The sequence below is a fragment of the Hypanus sabinus genome, chromosome 22, assembly GCF_030144855.1.
Source record: "Hypanus sabinus isolate sHypSab1 chromosome 22, sHypSab1.hap1, whole genome shotgun sequence".
Taxonomy (NCBI): domain Eukaryota; kingdom Metazoa; phylum Chordata; class Chondrichthyes; order Myliobatiformes; family Dasyatidae; genus Hypanus; species Hypanus sabinus.
Window position 1 is genome coordinate 30,471,698 of NC_082727.1, and position 12,895 is coordinate 30,484,592.

Sequence of the window (12,895 nt, forward strand, 5' to 3'; positions counted from 1 at the left end):
GCCAATTAACCTACTAACCAGTATGTCTTTGGACTGTGGAAGGAAACTGGAGCACTAGGAGATGACCCAAGCATTCCACAGACTCCCTACAGATGACTTTGGAATTGAATTGCGAACTCAGACACCCCGAGCTGTAATAACATCACACTAACCGCTACTGCCTTAGTATGTAAGCTCATATCTTCCTAGCACTCCAAATTTCATTGCATACATTGCAGCTACTTTAGACTGAAGCTGGAACAGGCAAAGATAAAACTACTCCCCATGAGCACCACACACACAAAATGCTGGAGGAACTCAGCAGGTCAGGCAACATCAATGAAAATCAATAGTTGACTTTTTGGACCAAGATCTTTCATCAGGACTGGAAAAGAGGGACAAAGATGCCAGAGGAAGTAGGTGGGGGGGGGGAGGGGGGAGGGTAAGAAGGACAAGCTAGAAGGTGCACATTGACAAATGGGCAGAAGGTAGCAAAGATCACAGAGTGGGTCTCACTGAACACTCGAAAGGAAGACTTAAACTTCTTCACGGTAGGAATTCCTTGAAGAGACTGCAGTGGAGCAGCAAATCATAAACACAAGAGATTCTGCAGATGCTGGAAAAACCAGGGAAACACACACAAAATTCTGGAGTAATTCAGCAGATCAAGTAGCATCTATGGAAATGATGCTATGAAAATGCCAGAATAAGGTGGTGAGAGGAGGGGAAGGAGGATAAGCTAGAAAAGGTACACATGGTTGAAGACACAGACGGCAACAGAAATGACAGAGAGGGAACAGTGGTTCCTATCCCCTTACAACACCAGTTTAAACCCCGCTGTGCAACATTAACTAACCTTCCTGCCAGGATATTAGTCCCCTTCCAGTTCAGATACAAGCTGTCCCTTCTGTACAGGTCCCACCTTCCCTGTAAAAGAGCTCAATGATTCAAAAATCAAATGCCCTTCCTCCTGCACCAACTCCTCAACCACTTGTTAAACCATATATTCTTCCTAGTTCTGGCTTTACTAGCATTTGGTACTGGTAGCAATCCTGAGATCACAACCCTGGAGATCTTGTCCTTTAATTTAGCATCTAACTCCCTATGCAGATCCTCATCATTTGTCTTACCCATGTCATTGGTACCTACATGAATCACGACTTCTGGTGGTTCACCCTCCCTTAAGAATGCTGAGGATTTGATCTTAGATATCCCAGACCCTGGCACCTGAAAATCTTGTTTTCATCCTCAGAATCTGCTGTCCAATCCCCTATCACCACAGTGTGACTCTCCTTCACCCACCCACCCCTTCCCTTGCAAGTCACAGAGGCAGACTCAGTGCCAGTTTCTGCCCCTGACAGTATCCAAGGTGATATACCTGATGTTAAGGAAATGGCCTCAGGAGTACTATGCATTGGCTCATTAACCCCTTTCTGTCACCTACTTTCCTATGTCCAGCATATTGGGTGTAAATACCTCTCCACATGTCCTATCTATCACCCCTCAGCCTCACAAATTATCCAAACTTCATGCAGTTCCAGCTACAACTCCTTAACATGGTTTGTTAGAAGCTGCAACTGGATGCACTTCTCACAATTGTAGTCAAAGACACTTGAGGTTTTCCTGCTTTCCCACATCCCACAAGAACATATACCATTCTAAAGGTTGGGTGGAGTGGACTAGCTGAAACCCAAAATCCAGTTTCATCATTAACTACTGTGCATCCCTAATTCTAGGTTTTATAACATCTGCTGCTGAGTGCTGTATTTACTTCTACCCCTAAACTTCTACAAGCTAGTTCCTACTCTGACCACCTTTTGCCTTAATCAAAAATCAACACATTTGTTTAATATAATCTGCCTGCCCCTATCCCAGCTTTTTGCTCTGTACCCCTCACCACAACTAATTATTCCATCACTCTCCCTTGTCATGTTCAGAGACAATCGTACTTGGATGTCTTCTTTCTGGTCCCAATAGATCTCTTAAACCAGCATGATTCTCCTCTAATTTATGCAAGGGTTATGAAATATTGATCCAACCCAGCCTGCTTGCTTTCCTTCATACACATCTTTCCCATTAGAAACCAGCCTTTTAGGTAGAGTGACATTGGTTCAATCTCCAAACCTTTGGTGATGCCACCAAATCCTTATAATCCAGTACCTCCACTCATGATTATACAAACACCTTTCAGACAGGCTAACTGCCATCAAACTGTGGGCAGTTATTTACACTGAATCAAAGTTGCTTTGTTTAGTAGAAAACAAATGTTCTATTTTTGCTTGCAATTCTAGCTTATTTAGCCTAGATTAAGCAACCTTTGTTTCCTGATGACTCAAAACTGAGGATCAAATCCCAACACCATCAATCACATTACTGTTTCTCCTCTCACTGACATCATTTGATTATTCTGAGGTTACCATTTATTACCTGAGCACCCTTTCACACTTCCAACTGATCCACAATTCTGCTACTCACATCTGACAATAGAATGAGATTCAAAACAATTCTTAAAAGTAACTGTCTATATTTTGTCATGGGCTGTCCTACCTTGCATTGCTTTTATCTCTACCTTCTTCTGTACCACCAATATTGTAGTCCATCCCACGAACTGTGGCTCTACCAACTTTGAACCCATCTGAAAACAAAACATTTTTCTGCTTTCCATAATTCCCTTTCTAATCCACTTGATCATATTGAGTTCAGCTTAGTCATATACAGTACTGTATGTACTTGTGCATATGCACAGCTGCAATGAAAAACTAACTTGCAGCAGCATCACAGGCATATGGCATCATATAAACAGCATTCAAAAGATAGAAGTTAAACATAATGCACACAATTTTGACAATAAATTACATGAAGTCCATTTTAGAGCAAAGTGATCAGAGCAATCATTTTGATAAACTGATAAGGGTTTTGCTGGTTGGTTCAAGAAATTATTGAAGGAAAGTAACTGTTCTTTAATCTGGTGATGTGGGACTATAGGCTTCTTTACTTCCTACCCAATGGTAGCTGCAAGAAGATGGAATGCTCAGATGGTGGGCCTTCCTGAAACAGCACCTTCTGTAGTTTCCACTGATGGTGGGGAAGGAAATGCCCATAATGTATTGAGAAAAGTCCACTACTTTCTGTAGCTTCTTATGCTCCTGCACATTTGAATTATCATGCCAGACTATGAAGCAAACAGCTTGGATACTTTCAACTGTATATAAGTATAAAGTTTCTTTTGAGATTAAGGTGTTCAGTTTGTAACCAAATGTAAGTGAAGACACTGGCACATTTTCCCTAAGATTGCATCTGTGTGCAGGGCCCAGGATGGGACATCCAATATGTTAATGCCCAGGAATTTAAAGCTGATTATTCTCTCCACCACCAATCCCTCAAAATAGACAGTGAATGTTCATCCTCCTTCCCTTCCTGAAGTGAACAATGAGCTCCAATTTTTGCTGATGTCAAACGAGGGCTTGTTGTTGCATTCTACTTCCACACAGTGCACATGTGCAAAGCTACACAGCAAGTTAAACACTCCTACAAACATCTCCAGAGATGGAAGCTTTCTCTCGGGTTGTTAAATGAGAATTCTTACTTGTGAAACTGCAGAAAGTTAAGTAAAATACATAACAAATTCAATACAGAATAAACGTGCGCATGAACCTCACAATCTGTGTTAACCAAGGGAATACACCTACACAATACTCCACAACTATGCTGTGTAAAAAAAAGATAAATTCGTGGTGCAAAATCTTAACAATGATAAACATAAGCATCATACTTCTTTCCAAAATGTATCTACAAGATGTTGACCAATATTAACAAAAACTCAGGACTCACAGATATTGCTGATGCAAGAACAAATAAAGAGCATGGAAATAGCTATCTTTCCATCCTGTGCTTCAAATCAAAATCCAAATTAATCCGTGCAGGGAATGATATAAAAATCTTACGTACAGGAAGGAGTGTTCATACAAAACAAATTGCCTCTGGAGGTGAGAACAAGCATCACTCAACCAAGTGTTCTATCTCGCTCTAATAAGCTGATTCATTGCTATCTGAGATTCATCCAACAGTGGTGACATCATTTAATTTGAAGTTGACATTGGAGCTGTACTTGGCCATACAGTCATGTGTGCATGGAGTACAACTTGCCTGGCGGTGGATCTATATTAACGATTAGTGAGTAGATATTGTTACCAGTCCTGACTGATTGAGGTCTACCAATGAGGAAGTCAACTATCCAGTTGCAGTGGGAGGTACAGAGGCCAAGGTTTTATTTATTTAGAGATACAGTGTGGAACACATCCTTCCAGCCCATTGAGCTACAGTGCTCACCAACCCACCTACATTAACTCTAGCCTGATCACAGGACAGTTTACAATGACCAACTAATCAGTACATCTTTGAACTGTGGGAGGAAGCCAAAGAACCCAGAGGAAACACACACAGGTATGGGGAGAACATACAAATTCCTTACACTTGCTGAGATCTTCAACTTCATTTTCTAATGACTACATGCTTGCCAAGAGGATGCTCTGGGGTGGGGTAGGGTGGGGTGGAGGGGCAGGCCTGAAGACCCTGTGTTTCAGTCTTACCCAAAACTCTACCCTGCAGGCAAGCTTTCTGTCTTGTAGTTTTGTTAACTTAGCCCCATATATTTCCCTCCCAGATTAAATACCATGGAATGTTCTACAACATTAATTGCAGAGAACATTTTACAAATATTTTATGCAAATTTGAACATTTATTTACATAACATAATTGAAGATTCTTCAGCAGATAATTTGTTGCAATCATTAGTTCAGTTCATAAAACAAAATTTGTAAAAAAAAAAGTTGCGTGACAGATCCTGTCCATAAGCGAGCTCTCTAACTCCAGAATATGTAGATCACAAGAATGATTTTAACATGATTTCAGATAACACTTGTATATTTACAATTGTTAAGTAACATTCCTTCAGCTGAAGCCAAGAGGCTCCTCATATTTACCCAACTCAGACCACATATACTAAATTTCCATGAAGTATGAAGTATGATAACACAAGCCCTAGTATCACAAATTGTTTCTCTGCAGGGAAGTTCAAAGACCTGACAAAATCATTCAGGATTATATTCCATTCTTGAATGGCTGGAACAGTAGTCAGTTTTCAACAGTTAGCAGTGTAGTCAATAAAAAATAGCTCACTTAAAAATAAATTTATTCTTCAAATTTTTTCTTGCGCCTAACTGCTGCCTGTTTCTGTGTAAGTTGCTTGCAATGCAGTTTGATTTGATTTTGATGTCACCCCTGGTGACCTTTCAGCTCTTTCCTTTTTCTTCATTGTGTGGATAACATCTTCATGTCCTGTCTGAATCATATGTTCCTTCCAGGACTTGATTTCATTCTTGTAACGGATTTTATCATCCTCAGCCAGTTGACTGTACATCTAGAAGAGTAACAACAAATGAAAGAGATTTACACAGAAGAAAAATAGTATTTCTGAATGCAAAAAAAAAAGCAAGATTCATGGGACATGAACATGGTTAGGACAAGTGGGGTCAAATGGCCCATTTCTCTGTTGAAGATGTTATGTACATCAAGATCACAGGAAGGTACAGCCTGTTTTCTTCGATTGATCTTTCATTCAATTCTCTTAAACAAGGGAGCATTGAAGGTACAAGCCCTGAAGCAAAGAGGCTTCCACACAACATAGAAACATAGAAAATAGGTGCAGGAGTAGGCCATTTGGCCCTTTAAGCCTGCACCACCATTCAGTATGATTATGGTTGATCATCCAACTCAGAACCCTGTACCTACTTTCTCTCCATACCCCCTGATCCCTTTAGCCACAAGGGCCATATCTAATTTCCTCTTAAATATAGCCAATGAACCGGCCTCAACTGTTTCCTGTGGCAGAGAATTCCACAGATTCATCACTCACTGTGTGAAGAAGTTTTTCCTCATCTCGGTCCTAAAAGGCTTCCCCTTTATCCTTAAACTGTGACCCCCTTCATTCTGGACTTCCCCAACATCGGAAACAATCTTCCTGCATCTAACCTGTCCAATCCCTTTAGAATTTTATACGTTTCAATAAGATCCCCCCCTCAATCTTCTAAATTCCAGTGAGTATAAGCCTAGTCGATCCAGTCTTTCTTCGTATGAAAGTCCTGCCATCGCAGGAATCAATCTGGTAAACCTTCTCTTCTCTGTACTCCCTCTATGGCAAGAATGTCTTTCCTCAGATTAGGGGACCAAAACTGCACACAATACTCTAGGTGCGGTCTCACCGAGGCCTTGTACAACTGCAGCAGAACCTCCCTGCTCCTGTACTCAAATCCTTTTGCTATGAATGCCAACATACCATTTGCCTTTTTCACCACCTGCTGTACCTGCATACCCACCTTCAATGACTGGTGTACAATGACATCCAGGTCTCGTTGCATCTCCCCTTTTCCTAATTGGCCACCGTTCAGATAATAATCTGTTTTCCTGTTCTTGCAACCAAAGTGGATAACCTCACACTTATCCACATTAAATTGCATCTGCTATGAATTTGTCCACTCACCTAACCTAACCAAGTCACCCTGCATCCTCTTAGCAACCTCCTCACAGCTAACACCGCCGCCCAGCTTCGTGTCATCCGCAAACTTGGAGATGCTGCATTTCATTCCCTCATCTAAATCATTAATATATATTGTAAACAACTGGGGTCCCAGTACTGAGCCTTGTGGTACCCCACTAATCACTGCCTGCCATTCTGAAAAGGTCCCGTTTACTCCCACTCTTTGCTTCCTGTCTGCCAACCAATTCTCTATCCACATCAATACCATACCCCCAATACTGTGTTCTTTAAGTTTGCACACTAATCTCCTGTGTGCGACCTTGTCAAAAGCCTTCCGAAAATCTAAATATACCACATCCACTGACTCTCCCCCATCCACTTACATCTTCAAAAAATTCTATAAGATTCGTCAGACATGATTTTCCTTTCACAAATCCATGCTGACTTTGTCCGATGATTTCACCTCTTTCCAAATGTGCTGTTATCACATCTTTGATAACCGACTCTAGCATTTTTCCCACCACCAATGTCAGACTAACTTGTCTATAATTCCCCGGTTTGTTTCTCCCTCCTTTTTTAAAAAGTGGGGTTACATTAGCCACCCTCCAATCCTCAGGAACTAATTCAGAATCTAAGGAGTTTTGAAAAATTATTACTAATGCATCCACTATTTCTTGGGCTACTTCCTTACGCACTCTGCGATGCAGACCATCTGGCCCTGGGGATTTATCTGCCTTTAATCCCTTCAAATTACCTAACACCACTTCCCTACTAACATGCATTTCCCTCAGTTCCTCCATCTCACTAGACCCTTGGTCCCTTACTATTTCCGGAAGATTATTTATGTCCTCCTTAGTGAAGACAGAACCAAAGTAGTTATTCAATTGGTCTGCCACGTCTTTGTTCCCCATGATCAATTCACCTGTTTCTGACTGTAAAGGACCTACATTTGTCTTGACCAATCTTTTTCTTTTCACGTTTACAGTCAGTTTTTATGTTCCCTGCCAGCTTTCTCTCAATCTTTTTTCCCTTTCCTAATTAAGCCCTTTGTCCTCCTCTGCTGGTCTCTGAATTTCTCCCAGTCCTCTTGTGTGCTGCTTTTTTTGCTAATTTATATGTTTCTTCTTTGGACTTGATACTATCCCTAATTTCCCTTGTCAGCCACAGGTGCACTACCTTCCCTGGTTTATTCTTTTGCCAAACTGGGATGAACAATTGTTGTAGTTCATCCATGCGATCTTTAAATGCTTGCCATTGCATATCCACCGTCAACCCTTTAAGTATCATTTGCCAGTCTATCTTAGCTAGTTCACATCTCATACCTTCAAAGTTACCTTTCTTTAAGTTCAGAACCTTTGTTTCTGAATTAACTATGTCACTGTCCATCTTAATGAAGAATTCCACCATATTATGGTCACTCTTACCCAAGGGGCCTCGCACGACAAGACTGCTAACTAACCCTTCCTCATTGCTCAATACCCAATCTAGGATGGCATGCTCTCTAGTTGGTTCCTCGACATGTTGGTTCAGGAAACCATCCCGCATACATTTCAAGAAATCCTCTTCCTCAGCACCCTTACCAATTTGGTTCACCCAATCTATATGTAGATTGAAGTCACACATTATAACTACTGTTCCTTTATTACACGCATTTCTAATTTCCTGTTTAATGCCATCCCCAACCTCACTACTACTGTTAGGTGTCCTGTACACAACTCCCACCAGCATTTTCTGCCCCTTAGTGTCATGCAGCTCTACCCATGTCGATTCCACATCCTCCAGGCTAATGTCCTTCCTTTCTATTGTGTTAAGCTCCTCTTTAACCAGCAATGCTACCCCGCCTCCTTTTCTTTCCTGTCTATCCCTCCTGAATATTGAATATCCCTGGATTTTGAGCTCCTATCCTTGGTCACCCTGGAGCCATGTCTCTGCGATCCCAACTATATCATATTCATTAATAACTATCTACACATTCAATTCATCCACCTTGTTACAAATGCTCCTTGCATTGACACACAAAGCCTTCAGGCTTGTTTTTAACAACACTGAGCCCTTATACAATTATGTTGAAAAGTGGCTCTTTTTGCTTTTTGCCCTGGATTTGCCTGCCTGCCACTTTCACTTTTCACCTTACTACTTTTTGCTTCTACCCTCATTTTACACCCGTCTCTCTGCACTTGTTCCCATCCCCCTGCCACATTAGTTTAAAGCCTCCTGAACAGCAGTAGCAAACGGACATTGGTTCCAGTCCAGCCCAGGTGCAGATTTGAATCCCTCCCCCTTGCACCATTTTTCAAGCCACGTATTCATCTGAAATATCCTCCTATTTCTATTCTGACTAGCACGTGGCACTGGTGGTAATCCAGAGTAACCTCACTCAGCACATCTACTTGCACATTGGGAGTCAGGGCTGGGGAAAATAGAGGATGAATTAGAGAAACACACACAAAATGCTGGAGGAACTCACCAGGACTGGCATCTACGGAGAGGAACAGTCAAAAATTCAGGCCAAGACTCTTTGCCAGGAAATAGAAAAGATGGGAGTAGTGGGAAGAGCTGGGGGCTTGAAAAAGTAGTGTGTCATCCAGACACACAGTGAGGAAATAAACTACACATCCTACTGTTCACTAGGCTTAACAAATCTCAGAGTCATATTTAAACATTAGCTTACATCAGGTTCTGAAGATCATCTAGAACAGTTTGCAGGAAACGATTTGCTGTCTTTTAGAAGAGAGTTTGAAACAGTCAAATCTGCTGCTCCTATGTTTGCTACTGGACCCTTCATCAGCCTTGGAAAGTGAGGAGGCAGAAGCCAAGAAGGTAGAGGGAGGGGAAGCTGTCAGGCGATAGAAGAGATCAAGTGAGGGAGAAATGGGTGAGGGAGGATGAAACAAGAAGCTAGGTGACAAGTGGAAGGATTAAAGGCTGAAGGAGGAGTCTAACAAAAGAGGACAGTGGACCATGGAAGAAGGGGAAGGAAGGAAACCAGGGGGAGGCGAATGGACAAGTGGAGAAGAGACGACATGAGAGGGTAACCAGAATGGGGAATGGATAAAGAAAGGAGATGGTAAGAAATTGGACCACAAATTAAGAAAATCAATGTTTATACCATCAGAGTATGTGGTGCTACTCCTCCATTCTAAGTATGGACTCATCGTAGCAGTAGAGGTGGTCATTGACTGATGTCATATGAGAATGGGAAGTTAAATTGAAATAGGCAACCACCAAGAGATGCTGCCTTTTGCAGCAGACAGTGTGAAGGTGCCTGACAAAGCAATTCTTCTTTCTGCATCAGGTCTCATTGAAGAGGAGGTTGTGCTGGGAGCACCAGATACAATAGATGACCTGAACAGACCTGCAGGTGAAATGTTGCCTCATATGCAATAACAGCTGGTGTTGAGTTCTGTTCATATGCGCTACGTAGACATTTAGTTTACTTTCCCTATTAAGTGCATGAAGGTGGGATGGTGGGGGTGTATCATTGGTAGGAAAAAGGCAGCCCAGTGTACTTAATGCAAACTGAGAAAATGAAGTTGTTAAAATGAAAGAAAAACCTGTCTTTGTTGTTTGAACATCAACATTGGTAGCAGAAGATAGTTACCAAGTTTAGGATCTTGCCGGCATTCGATGAGAGCAAGCCTTACAGAAGTTGGAAAAATGAATTTGGAATATGGACTATGGTTACGGATCTTGAGAAGAAGCAGGATCTTGCAGCTGTACTGTCACTTTTGGAGACAGTGATGGGAACTTTGGTGGAAGACTAGAACAAAGAGGACAATATGCATATGCTAATAAACACACTCCGTTCAGTTTTTCTGAAGGAGGTAAAAGGACTGGACATATGAGGCACATTCAGACTTTGACAAAATTTCCAGAGACAGTTCTATAAATATGGCTAATTATATTATTGATTTTGAACAAAAGTACAGTCACACGTGCAAATTACAAAATGTAACTTCCTGGAGTATCAGCTTTCAAATTGCTGGATACTGCATGTCAGGACAAAAGAAAGAAAGCTAGCATTAACTACATGTACAGGAATTACATTTACATCTGGGAAATAGGCACTGAAGATAATTTTTGGAGAAAAGGCCATCAAAACAATAGTTGGAATTAAATTGAGTCATGAAACTGCAAACTTCACTGAGCAGAAATGAGCGACTAGCAAGCATAGTTCCCAGAGTGACCAGATGAGGGCACCATTAGCTGCCACAAATCCACTCGATATGATGGCAGCAGGCGATCAAAATGTGCTGTTTGTCAAAGTACTTACTATTGGGCAAAAAACTGTCTACACAGAACTGAACAAGTTATGGTAACTGAAGAAAATAACAAATGTGAAAATGTAGAAGAGTGCCATACAACATTGTTTGCAAATGGATCACTTACTGATGCAAAGATTTTGATAATAGAACATTTTGGGTCTGCTGCCCTTGGTACAGCATACACGCAGTGTAAAGAAAAATGGAATGAAAGCTACACAAGTGAAATAAACCAGAATAAAGTGCAGAAACTGGTGAACAGAGATACACACAGTAACAAAGCACTCCGATTTGGAGATGGAAAGGTTGTACAACTAAGTGAAAATTCCCACAAAAATAGGGCAGACAAAAATGTTACATCAAAACAGAGGGTTGTCATTCTATTACTTTTGAGTAAAACTTCCCTAAAGAAAGCAGGGCAGTACTAAATATGGATAATGACCAAGCAATGATATTTCAACTGCCAGTGGCTCTTGAGCTCATCAGCTTTGGACGTTACTGTGTGAACATTCTAGATAAAGACATTACTGAGATCAATATGAGAATGAAGTACTAACCATCACAGAGCACAAGACCCCAGATAAGAAGTGCAGAGTTTTGCTCAAGCTTCACATGCAGTTTGGACACACTTCGACTGATAGACTTCAGAAAATGCTCAGGAATTCAGGAAACAGAGACACAGACTATTTTTCCATTATAAAGCAGACAGTTGACAGCTGTGAGACATGCCAAAAGTTTGTAAAGTGCAAACCCAAGCCTGTGGTTGGTCTAAAATGAAACAGTAGCCATAGACCTACATGAACTGGAGCAGAGTGTGGAATCTCCACATCATTGACATGTTCACACATTCACAAGTTTCAGTGCTGGTAGCATTGTAAACACAAAGAGACCCTCAGAAATAGTTTTTAAAAAATCATGCATTCCTAGATAAGTATGCATGGCCCACCTCAGAAAGTATTCAGTGATAGTAATAGTGAATTTAACAATGACGAATTCAGAGATGTGGCACAGAACTTCAACATTGAAACAAAGAGAACAGCAGCATACAGTACTTGGAGTAATGGACTTCTGGAGCGACACAGTCAAACACTTACTGAAATAATGCTGAAGGTAAAGAAAAGCAATGGCTGTGGTTGGAACACAGCTCTGGACTGAGCCCTTATGGCAAAGAATACCATGCACGATGTATATGGCTATAGACCGTATCAATTGGTGTTTGGCCAGAATCCTAACCTTCCCTCTATAGTGGTTGACAGGCCACCTGCTCCAGAGGGCACTAAAAGGAATGAATGGGTTGGGAAACATATTTCAACACTGCATGCATCAAGGAAGGAAGGCTCTCACTGAAGCAAAGTGTTCAGAGAGAATTTGAAGAGCACCATAGCTTCATCCTACCGATGAAAAATATGAGACAAAAAACTGTGTATTACAAATGAGCTGACTGTACAGAAGGTTCTGGAGTTCTCATTGGTCAGGATGGGGTTGTGATATTTGTGAGATATTGACGTACGTATGTGAGTGTGCATCATTCCAGAATACATAAAGCACTAACTGAAGACCATCAGAACTCCATGGAGGAGGACATAAAAATGAAAAGCACTTACCTGATACAGTGTCATATACCACAGACAGTGTTGAGGAGAGTGCAGCTGAGGACCCAGAGCTGCTCAGCAGTTGGGGACTCAACAGACTTCCTTGAACAGGAATCACAAGTGCAAATACAACATGGAAATTTCAGTCTTAAAACAGGACAAACTCTGATATTTGGACACTGGTATCTCATACAAAGCTGAAATCTTAGGACAAGCAGGCAAAGTCACTGGGTGCAACAAAAGTTGGTACAACTTGAATTACCTACAACCAGCCATGATCATTGGCACTGCAGGGTCAGTCAACATGTCACATGTAGAAATACTTCATATTGACTCTAGGCCCCTCTTGACAGTGCACCAATCAAGAAGCAACCAAATGGGCTGCCCTTCTGTACATTTGAATCATCTTGGAAATTATAGCCTGACTGTGCCAAGTATTTCGGTTGCTTATAAACCAACAGCCACACTGAGGAGAGCACTCTGCAGACCAAACCAAGTTATTAGACAACACCAATGTGGTCTACAAA

At 41.3% G+C, this 12,895-nt stretch overlaps 1 protein-coding gene across 2 annotated transcripts in view; it reads right to left on the bottom strand.

The window, feature by feature from the left end:
• Window positions 1-4,510: 4,510 nt before the first annotated feature.
• Window positions 4,511-12,895, bottom strand: part of tfam (transcription factor A, mitochondrial) — a 61,941-nt gene continuing 53,556 nt past the window's right edge. For both annotated transcript variants that reach the window (XM_059947426.1, XM_059947425.1), the window contains one exon: window positions 4,511-5,398. In XM_059947426.1, coding sequence (XP_059803409.1) covers window positions 5,195-5,398 — 204 coding nt within the window. In that variant the 3' untranslated portion in view covers window positions 4,511-5,194. The remainder of the gene's footprint in view (window positions 5,399-12,895) is intronic.